Source organism: Apodemus sylvaticus, chromosome 13 (genome assembly GCF_947179515.1).
Source record: "Apodemus sylvaticus chromosome 13, mApoSyl1.1, whole genome shotgun sequence".
NCBI lineage: Eukaryota > Metazoa > Chordata > Mammalia > Rodentia > Muridae > Apodemus > Apodemus sylvaticus.
Genome location: NC_067484.1, coordinates 27,807,701 through 27,830,513, shown reverse-complemented (window position 1 = coordinate 27,830,513; position 22,813 = coordinate 27,807,701). Strand labels below are relative to the sequence as shown.

General features: G+C 41.1%; 1 protein-coding gene across 5 annotated transcripts in view; it reads left to right on the top strand.

The window, feature by feature from the left end:
• Tcf4 (transcription factor 4) overlaps positions 1 to 22,813 on the top strand; it is a 347,921-nt gene that overhangs the window by 211,967 nt on the left and 113,141 nt on the right. For 3 of the 5 annotated variants that reach the window (XM_052201427.1, XM_052201429.1, XM_052201426.1), the window contains exons 7-8: positions 10,406 to 10,535; positions 11,013 to 11,062. In XM_052201427.1, the coding sequence (XP_052057387.1) occupies positions 10,406 to 10,535; positions 11,013 to 11,062 (180 nt within the window). The remainder of the gene's footprint in view (positions 1 to 10,405; positions 10,536 to 11,012; positions 11,063 to 22,813) is intronic. The other 2 variants (XM_052201430.1, XM_052201428.1) reach the window with 1 other exon arrangement.

Here is a 22,813-nt window from a genome sequence, read left to right as displayed (position 1 = left end):
GGTGTGTGCATGCATGTGTGCCAGTGTGTGTGCACATATATCTAGCTAACCATTAATATTTCCGATGCATGTCAGGAAACTTTTAGAGTCTGCATTCTTCAGCCATCTCCTTTCCTCTGTGTTTAGTTCACCTGGCTTTGATTTCAGTTTGAACTCAGGTCCCAGGCAGCAGATTAGTTCTATGCAAGTCTTTTTCTGGGGAATGTTTTGTGTGACAAGATGGAAGTGTTTATTTCTTTTAAAAACTGATACACAAAATTATCCCTGCCCTTTGGAAGTGTGTGTTCTGTAGGATCCATCCGTGGATTTTGTTCAACTGGCGTGGGAACTAGTTCACCAAGTCACTGCCACATGCTCAATATCTAAATATATTTATAATGAGGTGTTATGTGAACAGGCAATAAAAATATACCTGTCCTACATCCTCAGGAGAGAAAGAGACTATTTCTATGTGCAAATGCTCTACAGTTCCTCCAAGAACTCTTAAAACTTGTGTCTTATTCTAGCTTTGCAAAGTTTTCTGGTTGTTGGTTGTTTTTGTGTCATCTTTCTCATAACACTAAGGGCTGCTCAGAAGATTGTGCACAGCACTGCTGGGTAAATGGTGTGACTGGTTGGAGTTTCTTTCCTAAACAAATCTTTCATAGAGCCAGTGAGTTCTTTGTGGAGTTTTCATAGGGCGGTCGTTGGGACTCAGAACCTGAGAGTTAAATGCTTGGCTGTGAATTGTACCTCAGTGATGAAGCTCTCTGGTGGTAGAGAGCAGAGGGAGGAGAAGGGAAGACTCCTGAGCATATGATTTAAGGATGAGGGTGAGGTAATTGTTGAAAATTTCAGATGCGATATTACCGGGAGCTGCATGATTCCAAGAGGCGTAATTACCGTCAGTGAAATGACACAATTTGGTTGTTCATTGGTTTTCAAATAGTTTTCAAGTCATCTTGGGTGGGTAGTTAACTTCATTCTACCTCAGGCCACCTCATCTGTAAAGTGGGATTAATCAGATTCTCCCCGCAAGGGGTTGTGAAAATTAAGTGGGTTACTCTAGCCAACAAAGCTTGAGCTGCAGTAAGTTCTGTGTGGATATTTGCTGCTCTCCACAGGACTAGCATCCGTTTATAGAGTCACATGCCCGTTACTGAGAAGTCTCCCCTATGTCTGTTTGAAGTCCCCAGACACTGGGATAAGGGAAAGGTGCTGAGGCCCAGTGTAGGGCAAGTGACTTCCTTAAGGGTCCCGAGGAAAACGTCCCAAGGAGGTGATGCTCGACTCTCCTCCAGAGGTGTGGTTTATTTAACATAGAGTGGGAAGACCCATCCTTTGAGAGGACTCAACTCTTATAAAGCTAAGCTGAAGAAGTGGGGTTTAAGGCAGGTGTTTGGGAAAACAAACTCATTGTGGCTGTGACTGTCTTTAGGAGAGGCCATCGCCTGAGTGTTCTGTTCACTCCTAGCCCACCACAGCAGCTGGCACATGGCAAGGGCTGAGAGGCATCTTCTCAGCTGGTCGACTGTCAAGGGAGATCTGGAAGATGAGTTAGGAGCGAATTGGCCTTTGGAATGTAGAGAGGTTGAAAGTTTGTGAGTTTGAGGCCTTTTTTTTTTGTGGGGTGTCTAAGCTGAAGGAATTCTAGGAAGGGTCCTATGGTCTGGAGAGAATAGGATGAGTTTACCTCATATGAAGAAATGCTTCAGAACTTTGTGTCAAGTTTCCTTGATGATCCCATTTGATTCTGAAAGTCTGCTCTAGCCATTTCCCTGGCTTCGCTTCTGTCAGAGCCGACTCAATTTTAATAGTCAAGAAAGTAGAAGGTATTTAAGATACTAGAGCAACCCGAGGAGAGCCATTTCTTTGCTAGCCAGTTCAAATTCTCATAGACTGTTTCCTATGCTGTGTTCCTCAGAGTAACCATCCTCTTTTAAAGACTCCATGAGCCAGGTGTGCTGGCTCACACCTTTAACTGCAGGGTTTAGGAGGCAGAGACAAGATGATTTCTATGAGTTCAAGGCCAGCCAGGGCTATGCATAGAGACTGTCTCAGAAAACAACAAAGGAAGTCTTCTCAAGCACAGCCTCTCCTTGATGTCTGTGTTCCTTTCTCCTGTGGTCTTTTCTGCTATAGGAGTCCAGCTAGGTGGTGCCTACATTTCCCCTGCTGTCCAACTCTCAAGAACCTGCCTCTTTTTATTGTAAACAATGGACTATCTAACAACCATACCTGTTTGAGGAAATTTATCCATTTTCATTATATGAATCATGTGTAAAAATAAAGGTCACTGGCCATGAGTGATTTTGTAAAGCACACAACTAATTTCTTCATACACATTACCAATTCTGATTCTTCACCTCTTCTTAGGTGGACTAGATCGATAATCAAGAAATGGGAAGGTTTTATAGAAAATATGCAGTGGGACTTTTGTACATCAGGAGCCACATTTAGCTTTTGAGTAAAGCTCATCTGTTATGGGAGGAGAAAAAAAAATCTTAGGATGATACTTTAAGTGGACGTTTAGGGACTGTGTGTCCACTGGCACGGGATGGAGAATATGTTCATAACTATAATAGTTGAAATCCCATAAGCACATTCCCTCGCTAATTAGTTAACTTAATCAGTTGACATTTACTTTTGGCACACAATGCATCAGGACCCACTGTGCCAGATGCCAAGGTCACAGAGACAAGGGAGCTCACTTTCTGCCTTGAGGGACCACACAGTCTGCAGTGAGAAATCACAGGCGACAAGTTTCTAAGCATTTCTCATCATCTCAGTAATTCTCACAGTGGCTGTGATCATACTATCAATGTCCCAGACGAGCCTGACACCCACTATGATTTCATATCCAGGTTACCTGGGGCTTGGAGGCATTCACATGTAGCCCTGATGGATTCTACTGTGTTAGAGGATTCTTCTGCAGGAAGAAGAGAGGTACTTCTAAAGTTAGGCTTCCCTAATAGTAATTCATAGCTCCAACTAGTCATGAGGGACTTGGGGCAGAGAGAGCACAGAAAGGATAGGGTATAGAGGGCAAGCTATGTGTCACTTTCAAGTCAAACAGGCCTCACTGCTTGCTAGCCATGTGAACTAGTACTCTAAATGTCCCCATCTGTACCTTGGAGGCTGCAGTATCTGCCATGCTAATGTCCACGGGCTCTGCACTTGTCCCTGGCTGTGGTTAGTATTGTTAGCAGTAACAGCAGTAGGAATGAGCAGAGGAACAGATTTGCATGGTCTTTCTTTCCTCGAGTTGACCCATGAAACAGTGATTCTCTTGCTTCTGTGTTTGTAACCCCGCCGCTCCTGGCTGCCTATGTTTCTCTCTCCTGTGGTCTGTTCTGCTATAGGTCTCCATGTTAGGCACTACAGGGAGGCAAAAATTGAATAACTTAAGTAATTTCCTATTCTGACAAGTATATCATGCCTCACATTTCTGATCACCCACACATTCAGGAAAGAGGGATGTTTGGAAGCAAAGAGTTAATGCAGATAGAGGTTTTGGAAAGACAGTTATTTAGAAGGAAGGGATTTCTGGGTGATTTGAAGATTCCATTAGGCATTTACTAATGTGCTGGATAGTCTCAATCTCCCCATGTAATAGAGTGAACTTGTCACCATATACAGGCGGGATCTTATTGCTATACTCTACAATAGGGGTAGTTTGCAGAGTTGGCCGCTAGGCTATAATAGAGGACCCTGTCAAGGGTCAGGAAGGAGACCTTGTCCCTGTACCCCACTCCCCGAGAGGCTAGGACCTTAAGAATGGATTTTCCATGTCCTTGTCCAGAGAGGCAAACATTTTTATGATAACTTTGAATTTGAATTCTCCCCATCCAGTATGATAAAGACTGACATGTGACAGATTGACAATCTTTTATTTTACTTAAATAGCAGCATGGTCAAGTGACATTTTCAGCATCTTTATTAGAGTCATGTCTTTATAGGACTGGTGCTAATTCCTTTATATGTTTACAGGCCATAGCAACATTTTCTTGTTTTACTTTGTACACTGTTGTTAGTGAAGAACATTTCAAGGCAAATACTGTCTTTATGCTCTCTGGTGGTTTTATATAAAATTATACATTAAATGAACTTCTTGACCTAACCTGAGAGTTTTAATTGACAAGAAAGTACTTTTGTTAAATTCTGCATACTTTACATAAAAATTTTTAAGTCATAGTTTTATTCTAAATTTCTGCTTGCTTTGGTACTTTTTTTTCCCCTCCCAAATTTGTACCTCCCAACAACCAAATTAATCCTCTTCAGTATGTAATAGTTGACCTGGGCTTCTAGAATGTATTTTTATGAACCAGAGAAAAAATTCTCAGTTTAATGTATACAATTAATAATGGGTTGTTGTTTAGTTTGGGAAGTAATCAAATAGGTAAATGTATAAATCTCATCAATCCTTGGACAGTTGTAATTTCCATTAAAAAATGCATGAATTTTTACTTCACTAGTACTACATTATACATTAAGTTACAGTTACCATAGCAACCTTTGTATTGCTTTATAACATTTAAATATAAGGTGTTTTGTTTCTTTACAAGGAAAGATAATGTATTTGCATTTCGAAATGTTTGGTGAAATCTAATCTGCTAAAATAAGTAATTTTGTTCAAGGTCACTTGAATTCTTTGGGAATTATGCAAATTCCCAGCCAAAAGTGTAAAGTTTGTTTGTTTGCTTGTTTATATCATGGTAGAAGAAAAAGAAAAAAAAAACATCAAATGCACAGTCAGTAAATGCCTACAATTGGGCATTTGAAAGGGAAAGTGTAAAACCAGGCCCAGGGAGGTCATGAGGTATGTGCTAGGCACCGGCTCTGCTGGACATCTTACATATGTGTGGGGCATTTCTAGTCACAATAACTCCAATCAGCCATTTACTAGTCCCTCTTACAGAGGAGGTAAGGGTAGTTGTACTCAGTCTCTATGCCTCTGAGCTCCTGTTTTCTGTTTTTTTTTTTTTTTTTTTTACTTACTGTGCTTAAGTTAATCATCCTCCCTCCATCCCTCTCTCCCTCCTTCCCTCTCTCACTCCCTCCTTGCCTTCCTTTCTTCCTTCCTCTTTTCTTCCTTCCTTCCTCTTCCCTTCCTTCATTTATTACAATAAGAGTTGAGCCTGTTACCTTGCATATTTTAAGGAACTGTCCTACCATCACCGAGCTATATCACCAGCTCTTTTTCATTTTTGGTTAATTTGACACAGGATCTTGCTAAGTCACCCCTGCTGGCCTTGTAGCCCCTTCAGGCCCTGCCTTTCACAATCCTTTTTCCTCATCCTCCCAAATACCTGGGATGACACAACTGCCTCATTAGGTCTAGCTTGGGTTTTCTTTCTGATTTCCTATGGAACCCAATGTGCAACATACGTTTACTGTAGTTTATTTCTTGAGATGTCTAACATTTCTCAAAAGAAACTACTTGCGGAGAGAGAACCTCCATAATTTGTATTTTTCTGCCACCCGGCAGCCGTCTCAGCCTGGGGTTATCTCTGCCATCCCGTCTTTCCAATTTGTTTTCAAGTTCTCTTTTGCTGAAACCAAGCCCAGGACAGAAATCAAAGTGAGCTGCCTCGACAGTGTCTTTCTGCACCTTCAGGGATCGGGGATAAAGGCTGTCCAAGGTCTGACCTTCAATTGTGAGCTTGGAAGTTCTAAAGTGGACAGGTGGAATTACTGTGTTCTTCACTGCCCTTCGGTGCAAGATATATTCTAGGTTGCCGAGTAAGTGCGGACAGCAGCAAAATTACGGCCCCCTCCTGCTGCTAAGTAAGTCAGCAATGGCCCTTCTGTGGTCAAAATGGCAAATTCAGCAGCAGCTATTCGATAGGGATTTGCAAAAACTTCCCCATGGCTGTTAGGAATCTTGTTCAGCAGTGTCTTTGAAAACCTAATTCTGTGCAGAATTAGCCGGGTAGATAAGACCTCAGCTGCGACCAATGTTTTAAACACATCTACTTTGTAATGTCTCTCCACGTCTATTTTGTACCCGGTGCTCTATTAGGTACCTATCCGGATATCCAACATTCATAAGTTTGATAGCCATGCTGAATTTGATTTCCATATTAAGATAACAAACCCATGCCTGTATGGAGTCAGCTCGCCATACAAAGCCACCATACATCACTTGGGTCTGGGATAAAAGAACAGCCTCGCAGCTGTGTGAGTGCTAGAATACCCAAACACGAATTAGACTCGCGCGCATTTGGCAAAAGTTCAGAAAAGGAGCTTAATCTGGTTTCATCTGAGACTGCTTTTCTCTGTTCTACAGTAGCCTCCCCCAAGATGTTGTGTCTGATATCAGATCACAACGTAATGGTAATGACGAAAAAGCAGAGAAAGTCTGAAAAAAAAAAACCAAAAACAAAAAAAAAACGAGGGGCACATTTTCCCCTTCAGAGATTTTATATCCCCTCACTCCTCTGTTGGCTTTCCCAGGTCCCACCTCTGAAATTCAAGGCCATTCGCCTATTAGATAAATTAATCATATGCCCCAAACTACTGTGCATAGCTCACTGATCTCACTCATATCTATAATTAAGGGTAAATATAATCTTCCTTTTTAGAAATGAACCACCTCCCCCCACCCCCATTACACTTAAAGTGCTGACCGAAATGGATCAATAGTTCGGAACAAGATGGTTTTAGTTTAACAAGGGGAAAAAAGTTGATAATTTAAGCTTTTTGCAGTTACTTCTATTTTTGATTACCATTCAGTTATAAATCTAATTTGAGATATAAGCCACTTCTCTGTTTCCCAAGTTTAATTTGTGGTTTACATCCTTCGTTGCATAAGCACTGCTTGGTAGTTGATCAAGGCATGAAGGCAGTCAGCCCCCAAATGGAATAAGGGCTGGGCTAAGCTGATGCTGGGGTAGCCTGCAAAGAAAGGAACAGCAGTTTGACTGACTCCACCCTCCAGAATCTTGACTTCCATTTGTGAATGGCTACCCCAGGCATGGCTCTCTGCTGGTGCGTGGGGTACAGTGGGTACCCCTCCAAACCATTAAGTTTACTGTAGAAAGTCAGTTTGTTTCATTCTCTGGTCTGTATTTTAAGGCTTGAAATAGTTTCTCTTTGGACCAAAAGAAGGGAATGACTTGCCTCCTCATATGTGATAGTTAAGCAGGTTTGCAAGTATGGCTTTAAGACGTACAAGGTTTGCTGTGTGAAGCACCTTATCTTGCTTCCAGTGTTTCCTGGCTGACTGGAGGAGCAAAGTACTGTGGACCCAGAATAACCATAGAACACAAAGAGGCACAAAGAAAAGCAAACCAAAACCAACGATCAAATAAGCAACCCTAAAACAGACCCTAAAACTTTTCTAATCCTATCTAAGGCAAGGATGCATTTGCCCATTTTGAGAGTAGACAGCTTTTCAACTTAACTTCCATGAAACAAATTTGTTTTTCAAAGCTATACATACTTGGAGGCAATTTTGCAAACAGATTAATGCCTTATCTTTTATGTGTACTTTTTTTTATTTAATTTGCCTTAATCACATGTCATTGACTTTTAAACATTCATGTACCCAAGTGTTTCGGCAGTGGAAATTATTTCTAATCTCTCTCATCACCTCAGAGGGTTAGGCGTGTGACTTAAAGACCAAACAATAGTAAATAGTCATTGTTCATTTTACAAGTAGACTCCACAATGAGGGCGCATATATTTTTATCTTCTTTTTCCCTGTGGGGGTGATTAAGGCCCCTTTAAGTTTGAGGAAATGTTTGTTTTTGTTTCTTTAGAAGAATGTTCCATTGTTCAAGTGGAAAAGAAAAGGGAACAAACAGATGTAAAAGAAAGAAGCAGGAATGTGTTTGGGGGTGGGGGTAGGGTAGGGGAAAATTGCCAGGAGTCTCTAGTTGGAAGTGTTCTGTGGCTTTTGGTCCTGGGATCCACATAGCTCATGGGGCTGATTTGCTTGTGACTGGCACACAGGAAGATTTTCCTTGAAATCAACCGCAAGGTCAGCCGCAGCCAGTTAGCTGGGCTATGATTATCTTTCCTTCACAGCTCTATTGTGAATGCTCCTGAAGCCCAGGTCAGCTCGCTCGTTTGTTTTTATGTTTGTCTACTGTATAAATGTCCTTTTCTGGGACTGAAACCTTCATTACCAAGACCAACAGGACTCAACCAATGCTTAGACTCAGGGAAAAGAAAAGTGAATATTTGGGAATATTTATTCAACCTCTTCTTGAGGATAGATATTTTCTTTTATATATTTGAGGGGGAGAAAAGGAGAAAGAAATAAGAGTTATAATTGCCAACACAGTGTCAGTGCTATTGGCAGACACTTATTTCATGGGACATGACTGAGGTGGCTTATCTGTAGACCATTTGCCTAGAATGCAGGAGGCTCGGTATACTGTAAAATAGTCAATAACAATAATATATTATTGTTTTCAAACTCCTTTCCTAACGAAAGGAAGGCTCAGTTGTAGATTCACCAGTTTATGGTGAGGCAGTGACATCATGCCTTTTACACCTTTATCAGTAGAAATTAAAAAAAAAAACAACCTTGGATTAAGGTTTAAATAAATGTAGATTATTGTTAATAAGAATTTCTCAAGACTGGAATTTCAGGTTGAGATTCTTCACATTTGGATACCTAAAATGATTTTTAAAATGTTTGATGATGTACCTCTAAAACCTCCAGCTCCCCCAAAGTTGGTCATAAATGTGTGTGGTACCTTAGCTTTCCACTATTAATACTTTTAATACTTCTGCATCTTCTGGAAGTTGTAGAGAGGCAATAGTTGGGTGTGCTGATCTTAGGTTTTTATCTGGCAAATGACCCAATTTTCATCCTTTGTGGCCGAAACCAAGATGCTAGCAGTGAACTGATAACTGGTTGCTCAGGAATCTGTTTTCACTCCTAGAATCTCTTCTTCGGTCTTTTTTTTTTTTTTTTTTTTGAAAGTGGTGTTTATTGTGTATCCCTGAACACGTCCATACGCTTGAAGCAGCGAAGACGGGCATCCAATGGCTGATTATACTGTTACATAGTGCTCACCCATAGTCACAGAAATCCCCCACCATGGTCAGCTCTCTGTATGATAGTTAGCTGTATCTATCGTGGTAGCTAGAGGAGCTTTGAACTTCTATTTCCCAGCTTGTGGGTCATATTTGACCAACTGCTTTCACTGGAAGACATGCCACTTTGTTGAGCTATTTAGGAATCAAAAAGACTGTCTTAATTTAAAACAAGGACCCTTTGTTTTAGGTGGTGACTGCCTTGTGAAATTTTTCAGTTCTCAGCGGGTTAACCAGGGAACAGGGGCAGAGTCATAATTGGCCTATTTAGAGTATTTTGCATGTGAATAGTGTGTTAGTGAAGCATCCCTAAGTCTGTTGTGAGTGACATGGTGATTAGAATTTAGATTAGGGAAAACACATTCTGTACTTTATCAAGGACAGTAATTAGTTCAGTCAGTAAAAGTTGATTACAAGTAACGATAAAGTTAGATTTTTAGTACTTAATTTTAAAATTTCTTTATTAAATAGAAAATTTGTTCTTAATATAAATGGTACTATCTACACTTGGTTTATTGCCTATCAGAATAATTTAAAGAACAATGTGTCCAATGCAGAGTATAATCAGGCCGTTTGTGTATTGTGGGTAAGTTCCTATGTAGCTTTTAGGAAATGTAATATTATGTAATCTGTCTTATGTCATCATTTTTTTGAAAGTTTAGCTATTTGTCACACTGTGACAACTTGATGATGTTGTGGGAATGTTCTAGTGTTCAGGTAAATGCTGACTCTGCGGGGGATTCGTTTCAGTTTCTGGTAGTCTTCAGGAGAGCACTCGGATTTATTCCCGTTTGCAGAGAATGCCTACTTTTTGCTATAATATTGAAAGTTTTCCCTGGGATTTGAATTTCTTCTCCTCTCATCTGGCATTCTGTTCTCTGTCAGAGCCTTGTAAAGTCCCTGATGATCAGGATGTATCCCATAGAAAGTGGACTGTCCATCCTCACTTCCAGTGTGTGCAGCTGGGAAAATCATGTGTTCAAAAAATGAGTTTCAGCTCGGTCCTTTCGAAATGTGGGTCTGAATAGTTCCCAGACCGGAGCCTAGGTATGGGGAAAGAAAACATCCATCTTAAAGAAATGGCATTTTCTTATGAAATTAAAATTTTTAATCAACTAAAATGACTTTTTAAAATATAGTTGGTTTAAGGGGGTACCATTTACCTTCTTCAAAGTTAAAGGTTGAAAATACCCAACCTGATGATAGCTTCCTCCAGAGCTTTTGCTTTTTTTGGCAATTGTTTTGTTAATTGTCTTAGCTCGACAAATGCTGGTTTTTGCATGGTTCTGCTCACAATCAGACGCAAGGTGGTAAATGGGAAAAATTAAAGGTCTATATTTGTTTTTGTTTTCTTTTTTTACTTTTCTCCTTCCAGCAGAGTCTCCTCGGAGGGGACATGGATATGGGCAATCCAGGAACCCTTTCGCCCACCAAACCTGGCTCCCAGTACTATCAGTATTCAAGCAATAACGCCCGGCGGAGGCCTCTTCACAGTAGTGCCATGGGTAAGGCTCTCTTCTGTTTGAATGCTTGGAGTCTTTATTAAGTTCACTTAAAAAAAAAAAAAACAAAACAAAACTACACTACCCCTACTTTACCTCAAACGACGCCTCCCATCCCAAAAGATGTGAGCCAGTCCTCAGCTTGGTGCCTTTCTTATTCCCCCAGGCGATATGGTAACCATTTACACAGCACCATAACTTTTAAAAATATTTGATTATTTTGACATGTCACTTGACTGAACACACAAGAAACCTGTGTTTTAAAACACAAAGTAGTCTCAAGGTAGATCCAGTCTCTTCATTTTCACTGGCAAAGAGGCATTTCACCTGTGGTAGCATTAAAGGGGAGATACTTGCTGGAGCGAGTTGGGATGTCTATTAAAGAAAGTCTACCCTAAGCCCAGTAATGTCCTGGTTTGATATCTTTTCCCTTGGAGAATTGGGCACGTGGGAGTTCACAGCTTTATCATTTTCTTTCAGAGGTGCAGACAAAGAAAGTCCGAAAAGTTCCTCCAGGTTTGCCGTCTTCAGTAAGTACTGCCTGGTTTTCATTCCGTACTTTGTTGTGTTGTTTGGTGTCAGTAGAACGCTGAGAAGTCAGTGAGGTTTTCATGCTCCCAGAGCTGCTGTGCACACATCTAGAATGTGGAGAAGTTAGGAGTGACCAGCCTTACCTGCCCCTCACCATGGGTGATTAATAGCCCCTGCTGGAAGGCTCCGGGCCTCTGTTGGTCTTCAGCAAGTTAAGCTCTGAAGAGAGCCTTGAAAAGGTGCCTCAAGTTGCAGAGCTTTACCTGTACAGGGCTTTGGAGAGCTTGAGTATTAGTTTCATGTGTCGGTTAAATTCTTTGTCAGTATTATGATGATTTATGGATTTGCATGCGAAAGGAGATTTGTGGAGCGGATTTAGGGAAAAATTACATGAGTTTCAGCCCAGGGTGCAGGGAGAATGTCTCTATTTTCTGAAGAGGTTGATGAATAGGAGCTGCAAAGGTGGTCAACTGTTTGCAAAAGTGAGCCTAGGGGAATCTAGCTGTAACCAGAGCATTCCGGGCGTCTGTAATACCTGGGGCTGTGGAAGGGCGTGCCAATGAGATGCCCCAGTCCCCAACCTAGGAAAAGTTAGTTATAATCACAGGAAGTGCATAAAACATTGATTTGAGTTCATGTATTTGCAAATTTTAGGTCCTCTGAGTATTTAATTTGTTTATAACGGTTCCGTTGCTAGTAATTTTCTCCTTATGTAAAATAAAAATGTGATTTCCTCTCTCCTTTCCCTGTTTTGTTTTGTTTTTTGTTCCTTCCAGTGTTGTACATGCAAAGATAGTTTTAATGTAATCTTCTAGTATGTTTTTTTTTAAGGCTAATGGGCCTTATAAGTCCTTATACTTTAAGACAAAATTATATTTAGATTTCTGAAAATGTATTACCAATCAGTGCACTCATTGGTTTTATTTCATTTTTAGTAAATTGGAAGAATAATGGGTTTTGCAAATGTGCTAGATTAACCCACACACCTGTGTATTTGACTTGATTTCAGTTCAGCTCATCCAAAAAAATTATTAAATGAATATATCAGAATAAGTTGTTTCAAAAGAAATACCTCACAAATTTTGTATGCTGATTATCAGACTTGATAATGTTGAAGAAGCACCACAAAATTAGCCATAAATATGGAAAAATATTGTGTAAATAAAAGTGCCAATGGCATATAAAATAGTCATTTTAGAATATCAATATGTCACTTAAAACTGTACCATGTTGTTATTTCTTGAGTTCCTATATTTCATTCAGATTGGCTGCTTTTGTAGGCATATTTTCAGCTTGAAGTTAGTGGTACAGTTAATATAGATGGGATTTTAGATGAGTATTTTTTAGGACAGCTTCAAGTGATAAAGTCCTTGAAGTTGTTTACATTATGAATGTAAGCTTAACCACGATAATATTAAAAACATTAAAAGGGCGGCTGGTTTTTAGTGACAGTGTAACTGGGCACAAGAGCCCCCGAGAACTCAGGTTATCTCATTTATCAATGCCTCAGGTGAAAACAAGGTGTAGGCTTTCTGTCTTTGTGTTTTATTGTTTGCTTTGTTTTTCTACCAAAAAAAAAAAAATTTGCAGAAATCTTCACAGTTTCTTTGGAGTTTTTTGAAGTGGCTATGATATCACTAATTATCAGTAACTTCTCTTAACTCATTATAAATATTTAAGTATAAATATAAATATTTCTCTCTAGTCAACTTGAATCTACAAAAACATTTCCAAGAGGTTTTCATTGCTGGCATTGTTGGTGGCACATCACATTGTACTGTGCTACGAAGATCTTTTTCTTCTGACACATGAATATTAGAAACTTGTTCATACTATTCAAGTTTTGGATTTTGATGAACAGTCAGTTTAGGATTAACTCTTCTGAGAGAACTTTTTTTTTGTGGCTAAATGTCTTAGCAGTCCTGAGGGATACCCGTCTTCAAAAGACGGGAAATAAGATAAAAATTAAGGTTTAAGCAGAAAGAATAAGATGAGTCTGAGCAGTTTCCGGCTCCCACCACTGCTTCATTGGTGATTGTAGAGCATCTCAGTCCTCTTGAGGGATCTGCCTAGCATACGTTAGATTTGTTGTAGTCTACTGTTGATAAGGAGATCCCATGCCTGCCACCATCAACTATGCATTTTTACTTGCTTCCAGGAATCTGTCTGTGCTAGACACAGTAGCATTTTGGCTCTAGTAGATCTAGATTTCTACATTTTTAGATCTCTGTCTCCCTTATTCTTCTTTTAAGTTCAAATAAAATTATGTGGTGTGCCTGATACAAGATACTGCTAAACCTTGTTTCAACATATTCTTGAGTATTTGTGCAACAGACAGTAAACAATGGGGCCAGCCAGCACTCTCTGATGGGGATTGAAGATACCGATGTTCTCTTAAATACATATTCACCATGATAAATAATAAACCTAGCACAATCTATTGTGTCAATCCGTCCCCCATGCCCAGAAATAGCCCCTCTCTCTTTCATAGACGAACAGAGGAACACTTGCAGTGTGGTATCCCATAGACACGTGGTGATACAGCCATGTGAGAGAGATGGACCACTCTAACTCTCATGATGCTCTTTCAGGCTATCTGGGTCAAGGAGGTGGGGAGAATTGCCTTGCTTTGTTTAAAAGCCCTGCCTTGCCTACAGAGAGAGCGAAGGGGAGGGAGAGGCAGAGAGAAAGGGACTGGGGGAGAGGGGCATGGAGGGAGTGAACAGAGAAAGACAGAGACAGACAGAGAACTCGGCTCCATATCATGTCATAGTTTTGGTAGGAGGCATGAACATGCATTTGTACTGTGTGCCACATCTGGAGACTTGGAGTCACTGTGAAGGCTTGACACAGAATGACATGAGCATCATCTACAAAGGTCATTAGAACCAAAGAAGAAGAGTAGACCGCTCTCTGAAGTGCTGACTAAGATCCTTTGGTTAAGGAAAGACTGTGGGAAGTGATCCTCATTCAGAGGACTCCACCTCCTGCTGTAGAAGGTTGTTCCCACACCATAACATGTCACACTTTCAGCCATGTCCCACTATCATAGCCTTTCGCGTCCCAAGGGATTTCAGCAATAAAGCTGTGCAGGTGTTTGAAGCCACTGACCACTTAGCATTTCCAGCCTTTTGAATCTACATGTGAACACCTTGTCTGGTTAGCGTTGAGTCTTGACTGTCTACTTTAAACCATATTTCCCTGTGATCTCAGCACGCGGCAGCTTTTCTGCCCTTCCAGCAAGTTCCTTGTTTGTGAATAGCCTAACAATCGTACCAACTGAGCCGTGTATTTATGCAGAGAAAAAAAAATGCACCAAAAAATTACAGCTTAGGAAAAATGATCCACGCTTTTTACTAGAAATTAACATGATAGAATTAAAATCTAGAAAGGAACAATTTCCAAAATGTACTGTTTAAAAAATAGTCTTATCAAATGCACAGAAAAAGGAGCAGATGTCGTTTAGAAATTATTTTTATGCCCACTAACATATAAACATACAAAGCCTTCATCTTCATATTGAAATTATCTCCATTTTATCAGAAAGTATGAAGAGTTACAGTTTTGTAATTAGGACAGTTGTGGAATTGGTCTCCACTTTAATTGCAAACCTCTCCCATAGGCTCCTCGGTCTTTCTGGGACATTGTAAGGTTCTGGAAATAGAAAGGTTTATCCTGAGAGCTTACTTTATGGTCTCTGTCATCTCCAGTGAGATTTTTTACAAACTAAATTTTTCAGTAAAATCTAATTTCCATGTTAAATTGTAGTTTTGGTTTATTTATTTATGTTTAATTCAGGAGGAACTGGCACACTTTAAGTGGTCCGAGATAATTTTGGATGCGTGGATCCTGAGGAAAAGGATTCTAAAATAAGGTTGGAGCATCTCCAAGAAAATTTGAGGCATGAGTGGGTCCTTAGGTGGATTTGAGAAAACAAAACCATAGCATATATTTGATACCATATGATCCCCAAGGAACATGAATCCTTAGGTAAAATAAAATCTTTCAGTCTGGACTTAACTGTATTTTATAGAGATATTATCAGATACATCAGTGAAACTAGATGATACTAACAGTATTTATTTTCTTGGATTGTTTTATCACAATAAAAAATTGAAGGTTTTAAAGATACTAGTGAATCCATACTTTTGTTTTGGCTTTTTTTCCCCCTCTCCTCAGATGCTTTACGAAATCTCAAATGATTTCTCAAGAGAAATATTGCTAACTTGTTTATTTCTTAGTAGGAGCCCAGAAGTTACATGGTTGAAAAATGCACTATTTAAAAACATGCCAGCCATCATGCCTTTTGACAGTTGTCTTAAGGAAATTACAGACACATTGTTCTGCATCCTGTGGTACATTTTCATATCAACACATTTTTACCCCAAACAGAAATACATCTCTTTATAGTATGATCGTGGCAGTTTTAAATGTGCCTCAAGTAAACTGACTAGCAGCTACTTGAACTAGGGCTTGTGTCTGGAACTCCAGAGGCTGCCAGTCTTGTAAGATAGAATGGAAGGTGTCTTCAAGGTCATTTTCCTGTAGTGACGGTACACACAGTTCTAGTGATGGTACACACACAATTGTAACGGTTTACATTAGCATAACAGGTCAGCTCCGAGCATCAATTTTGAACATAGTGGCTCATATTCTAGCTAAAGATACTAAAATATGAGATTTGATTACATAAATGATATCAATAAATTGTGAAAAAAATATATATAGCTAGGAAGGAGATGCAATTAAACCATGCAAACAGGACAGGAAATATCCACCCAGTTTAAACAGCATGCCGAACACAGCAGTGGGGATACTGTAAGAACCAAGAAAATCATCGTCACTAAATATTATTTTTTCCCATGCAGGAAATGCAGGATTCACTAATCCAGTCTTAAGCTCTAAGTTCAGTAATGTGTTTTTCTGGAAACTAATCTCATCCTCTCCATTGCTTGTATAGGCTAAGTAAAACGTTAAGTTTTGTATGAGATTCTGGGGGAAATAAATACAGGAGGATCTTTATATTTTTGCATTGGAGACTCAGTATTTCAGAAAGCACAGACAGGAAATATGCACCATTTGGCGTTTGGCATTCCAGGCTTCCAGAAGTTTCCTTAAAAGATTTCAGTATTGTTGGGAATTTCAGGATAATCTTTCCTGCCACTTTGGAACATACTCTCTCCCCCTCTTCTGGAGACTTCTGGTGTGCATATTTTAAATATGAAGAGAAAAAGGAGATAAAAGTCAGTAGGACAAAATAAAGGCTTGCCACAGAGGGCAGATTTGTGTATCTGTCTACTCAGAGGTTGTCTTGACATATTAAAAAGTTACACACCTCAGAGTCTCCAAGGAAGACAGACCATTTCATTCCTCCTGCCAGAGGGGGGGTGGGGAGTGTGTGTGTGTGTGTGTGTGTGTATGTGTGTGCCAGCACACAGGGTTTGGGGGAGTGGCTGCTTTTTCTTCTCAGTTGCCTCTCTTAAGGTAGGCCTGCGACATCATGCCCTGACCCTTCTCCGGCACGCATGACTATTTGTGATTAAGTTTCCAGACTCAGTGTTACCTATTAAGATTTACCAAGAAGTCCTTTAAGAGCTCGGCAGCGGGAAAAATACATCTGTGCTCATGTGTTAAGAAAGGAGAAATAACGTTTTAGGGAACTGTCAGTTCGCACTTTCTCTTCTCGCTTCCACTGAAGAGCATAATTTGGTGTGGAAATTTGAACTCTTAGCGGCTTAATTACAGGAATCTAGGAACTGGCTGCAGGGCTCCTTTACCTCAGAAGGAGAATGGTCCTGGGACTTTCATGTATTTTGCAATTTTAAAGCTTGTTTTGAAGCATCTGGTTTCTCTGTGGATTCCTTGTTTATGGACATACAGAGACGGGGACAGGATATTTGGTTGGAAGCCATCTCTTTTTAGCTATCAAAAGTTCACAGACTGAACAGTCCTTATATTTTAACAGAGCCAAAAAAAAAAAAAATCCCCTTGCAGTTAGTGACAATTTCCGCATATCCAAGATGTATTTCCTTCCTTTCACAGAATTTGAAAGTTTTTATTTGAAGTCATTTAATCAGAGATAGACCTGGGGGGGTGGGGGCTAAATGCGATTTCATCAAAAAGAGCAAAGTTGTATTTTCCTAAGGCAGAATAACCATAGGCAGGCTGTTGACAGGCACCTGCTTTGTTTTGTTTTAAAAGTAAATGATATTGAATTTTAAGTCCATATTTCAAAGGAATAGTCCTATACTGTCCAGGGCGTGTTTGGGTAGCCACTGTGTTCCCTTTCAAAGAGCAGGGACTTTCATAAGATGCAGGAAAATTCTGTAGTTTTAAGAACCCGATTGTTTGATCTCCGAACAGCAACATGGGAATGATTGTGTTTTCTGTTTCAAAGCTGCTGCTGGGGCATAGCGAGCCCTGCTGGCTTTCGCTTGAGCACACACGCCCCCTTCTTGGAAGCTAAGGTACTGCAGACGATTCCCTGCATCACCCCACCCCCCACCCCCCACCTCAGAGCTGAAAGCTGGGACCGGCTAAAGTCTGTCCAGGTGTGTAGGTTTCAGTCCAAAACAAAAAATGAAAGCGGTATTTTTGCCAAAGTATATATTTTTTAAAAAGTTATTTCTCAGCCTCATAGCAGGCCTTCACTTCCAGGGCACGCAGATGAGATTCTGGGTGTGTGAAGCATCAGTGAGTGTGTTTTGATTATTTGGTAGGAGAGAAAAATAGGGGCGTGCCTCGGCTTTGTGGACCTGTCTTCAAAGCTAACTGTGGGAAAATGCCTTGGTGCACTGCCATGCTGGTGCTGACTGGGGACTTCTCTGCAAAACGTGGATTCATAATAGGAAGGTGTATTTTCTCAGAAAAATAAACTGACCCTCATAGTACGTTCAGTCATGAAAATTGCTACCATTCTCTTTCTCTCTCTCTCTCTCTCTCTCTCTCTCTCTCTCTCTCTCTCTCTCACACACACACACACACACACACACACACACACACACACAAGCTATTCTCATCACTACTTGCTGTTAACATTTAGAGATTTTTCAGAAAATGCTGTTTCGGAACAATTATTTTGATATCATCTGTGAAAGAGTATTTGTCTGCCTGAAGCATCCTCCTCCCTCCCAGCCCATATCATTTTAAATATGCCTCCTGGATTATACTTATAATAATATTGTAATGCCTTTCATTCTCCTGATCGGCACAGTATATCATTATATCATTAGCTGCTAGGAGAAAGCGGTTTCAAGTAGGTGGCTGATTCTTAGCGGTAATGTTTTCAAGTAACCCTGTTTGGGGAATTGGGCCATTGCACAGGTGCCCAGGTGTGCTCACACGGGGCTCAATAATATTTTCTGGTTTGCTCATTATGAGAAGAACTTGGAGGCATAAAATAATTCAATAACAAGTAGTGTCTAAAACCTAGGCTGCCGTTTCAACAACCTTTGGTGACTTGGGGAGTTAAGTGAAGGGAGTCGAGGTATGACTGAGAAGTTGCATGGTACTCAGCTCCTTTTTCAATACAGAGAAGCAAAAGAGCTTCGTGTTTGTGGCTTGGGGATCACCGTCATCACTGGCATAGAAAATAAACCAATCGCAGTAACTGTGTACCAGTTGAAAATAAGAGATGAAATTGGCTATGAGTTCTGCCACTTAATATTAAGGCATATACTTCATGGGTAAAATTTTGTTGTTGGAAGCTTATAAGTTTCTCACATGGTACCTTGTCATGAAGTCTATTTGTATAGTCACCCAAGATAGCAATCCATATTATCTATGATTTCATTGATACATGAAAAGAAATTCAGTGCGTTGACTGTAGGTCGGAAGTGTTAGGATTTGTAAAATTCAGACCACGATAGGCGCTTGCTATGTAAACAAATTTGGCATGCTTGTTCAAGGACACCCCGGAAGTCCAGGCCTCTCAGAGGGAGGGAAAGTGCGTGTTCTCCCACACTCCTGTTCTCATGCATTCCTATTGCACCTGTTCCCTTCACTTATATATTTTTAAAGTTTTGTTTGTTTAGTGTGTTTTATATGAGTACACCATAGCTGAAGTATACTTCATACACATACACACAGGAAGAGGGCATGGGATCCCATTACAGATGGTCATGAGCCACCATGTGGGTTCTGGGAACTGAACTCAGGACCTGTGGAGAGAAGTCAACACTCTTAACCACTGAGACATCTCTCCAACCCCTTCACTTATATTTTGTCATATTTGCTTTTCCACGGAACTGAAGACTAGATGGTCCCCATGCTATTACACACGACTGTGCCCAGTATCACCTTATTGATCCTTCATTCTGTATGAAATTTGGTGTGGGGTCACTGGCATTCAAGCATGGCTGGCCTTTTAAGGAAGCCTTGCGTTAAGAAAACCGGAAAGCCCATGTGACATCACAAGGAGACTTCTGTCCCTTTAAAGCCCCTACCGTCCCGTCAGTCATTTGTCCCCCTTGAGTAAGGTAAAACATGTGCTTTTGGTCTGTCCCGTACATGTTGAGTACAACACCTCTGAGTGTGACTTGCAAGCCCATCTCTTGCAAGGAGTGAGTCCTGGGATAACAGGATCTACGCAGAGCCTGATGGGAACAGGGGCCCTTCCTAACTTGATGCTGGAATTTCTGTCCTCAGCACTCTTGTTAGCTCACAAACCTGGGGATGTACACAGTACTCATAGTAACCCCTCTGCACAGGCATGCATACTATATGACAGTATGTAATCCTACCGAACTTATAGGCGGCTGTAGGTTCACATCTGGAGGAACACCACACTGCCATGCAGTGTGTATATGGCAGAGCTGGGCCTGAGATCTGCACAGGCTGTAAGTTCCTGTCCCCTTAACCAAGATTCCGTCTCTGCTGCCTACAGCTACTCAACACCCTCTGTAGTGCAAGGATGCTCTGCACCAAGAATATTGTTAGCATAGCATTTGGCAAAGGCTAGGGATGGACCTCAATAGTTAGTTACTAGCCCAGCATGCACAAGATTCCGCCCCTCCCCAATTTAATCCCCACACAGCCATCTCTGCTTTAAAAGCTTTGACTACCCAGATTAAAATGTCAAGGCTTTTGCCTCCCTGAGGGCTGACCAGCCATGTCTCTATGTGGTCCTACACACAACCCCTGGGAGCAGCTCCAAGGGGAAACCCAAGCACCCAGGAGAGTGCTGTTTTCTGAAATAGAGAGACAAGGCGGCAGAGTGGTTGAGGCCTGGGAATGGCTCAGCGTAGCTGGAGTTCGCTGTACTACTTACTAGCTACATATGATGTGTGTATCCTTGCTTATGGTATCAGTATTGCATGTTGAACTGGAAATTTCAGCAACAAGGTAGCTACCCTTTCTTTTTACCATTTGAGGGAAAATAATCTTAACAGGGTGGCCGAGGTTGAGCAGATCACGACAGAACAGAGAGACTCAGCTGCGCACAGCCCGTTACCCAGCACTGCTCACTCGCTTCTGTTTGAGGTGTTGCTTCAGATGCTCTTTGTGTCCCTTCATCTTGGCCTCGGTCAGCCTTCTTTAGTCAGGATCCATCCAGCTCCGCATAGGTGCTGCTTGGAAGCCAAGATGGCCACCCAACACCTCTCCTGATACCTTGCTTTTATAGCCAGCATTACTTTGTGTCTAGGCCAGTCCTGCCTCTAATTCATTGAGAGGTGCATGTTCTTTCTTTCGTAGTTGTAAGTGGTATTCTCGAACCGGTCAGAAATCTGTTTCCTCCTAAGTGCTGCACTGGCTACCTTTGGAGAAGTGTCTCCCTTTCCCAGCCAAGGGAAGTCGATAGCCTGGCCTTTTAATTGCATCTGACAGGATAAAGATGTATGGGTGTGGATCGGCTGACTCCTGGTGGCCTCCCGGGCTTGTGTTTATCATAGAAAGAAGAGGTGAATGTCTTTAGGACAGTTCAGGTACACTTCTGACATTAAATATGTCCACATGTTGGTACAGTTAGTATAGGCACTTTAAAGGAAAATGAAATAACTGCTGGATTCCAGCCTCTGCTGTACTGTACTCTGTGTGCGTGTGTGCATGTGCGTGTGTGTGCGTGTGTGTGTGTGTGTGTGTGTGTGTGTGTGTGTGTGTGTTTTCTCAGTGCCACTGGTGAATTCTTAAAAGAAAAGTAATTTTGCTCATCACCTATGAGAAACTAAAAACAGTTAATAAAACAAGAGCTGGTTAGTGAACTCTTTTTGCTTTTAAAGAATAAAAGAAACCTCATACCGATGCTGGGGGTTGGGAGGAGCCTGGGCTCAACCCTCCAAGATTAATATATTTCCTGGGCAATTTTAATTTTGTGAAAAACCAGGAAGTAGGTTCAACTCCTCAGGAAAGTCCATGTCTGGGGACACCGCCCCCCGCCCCCAGCCGATTGAGTGTTTGTTTCCAGGGGAAGCTGATGGGTCCAGGGTAGCTGCCCCCTCTTTTGGAATCATGGCTACCTTGTGGATTACAAAGGATACTGGCTTTCCCCAAACTTCATTACACTTTGGCTTTTCATGGAGTGTACTTGCTGACAGTGAAGGCTCGTGCCGCCCCCTCCATCCCCCAAATGATCCCTATTTGTTCAGCAACGCCAAACTTCTCCACTCACAGTTCATTTATGGCTCTGACGAGAGTGTGTGTGTGTGTGTGTGTGTGTGTGTGTGTGTGTGTGTGTGTGTTTTCCAGGAAACACACATTTCACTTTTTGACCCAGGAGCATCTGCTAGGATTTTTTTTTAATACTACTTTGGCATTCTGAAAGTGTTAATGTCTTTCATATCTGTTTAATGCTATTTAGGGATATTTACGATCACCTCTTGGTTACTCGGGGTAAAGTATGTCGCAATTTTTTTGAAACAGACAGGAAAGCATTCACATGAGGAAACAGATTGCTTTAAACATGTGCTTCCTGTGACAGTAAAAAGAACAAATTAGATTTAACACTGTGTAATGAATGCAGAAATGTGTACGTTTAAGCTTTTAAAGGCTTTATGTTCAGTTTTGGTCACAACAGAAAGTGAGTCACCTGAACAACAAATTGAAGAAGCCCCCGGTATCCTCAGACATCTGCAGTGCCCAGTAGTCGCACCCTCACCTTAGGCTCCACAAAAGAGAGCCTTAGTGCCGAAAAGAGCAGGAGAGAAAGAAGGCATTCTGCGATTTTACAAGGCTAGATTCTGATCCTGCGCATTTAGTGCAGAGAAACCCCTATGTATAGGGAAGAGAAGAATCTGCTACTGTCTTGTCCCCATTCCCATCATAAGTAATGAAGAAACAAACACACAACAACAAAACAAAACAAAACAAAAAGATCCAAAGAAACAAACAAAAATCCCTTTCCTTCCTGAACCCAAATATTCCCCTGCTTTTCCTAGAAGAAAAAGAAAACCTGATACTCACTTGCTAGTACTGACTGCAATTAAATTATGGAAGAAAAAGGGTCCTTATATAACTCACTTTCACCATGAGAGCTGGCCCACAGGGAGGCACCAGAATCTGAGCTCATATTTCTACCTAGCTGCAAAATGTTGAACAGAGGGCACGAATCCTGTCCCCAGCAGAAGAGACACCCGTGGTCATTTCTGCCTTTGCACCGCCAACGGTGCCTCTCTGTTCCCTGTGTTCTCACAGCTAAGGGTTTGTGGCATGCACTCCATCTCTCTAGCCAAGGAGGGCTAGGACAGAGTCCCTCAGGGGAGGGCATGTAGTTTGGGGACATCTGACTCTCTTACAGCACACACTGAGGTACTAAT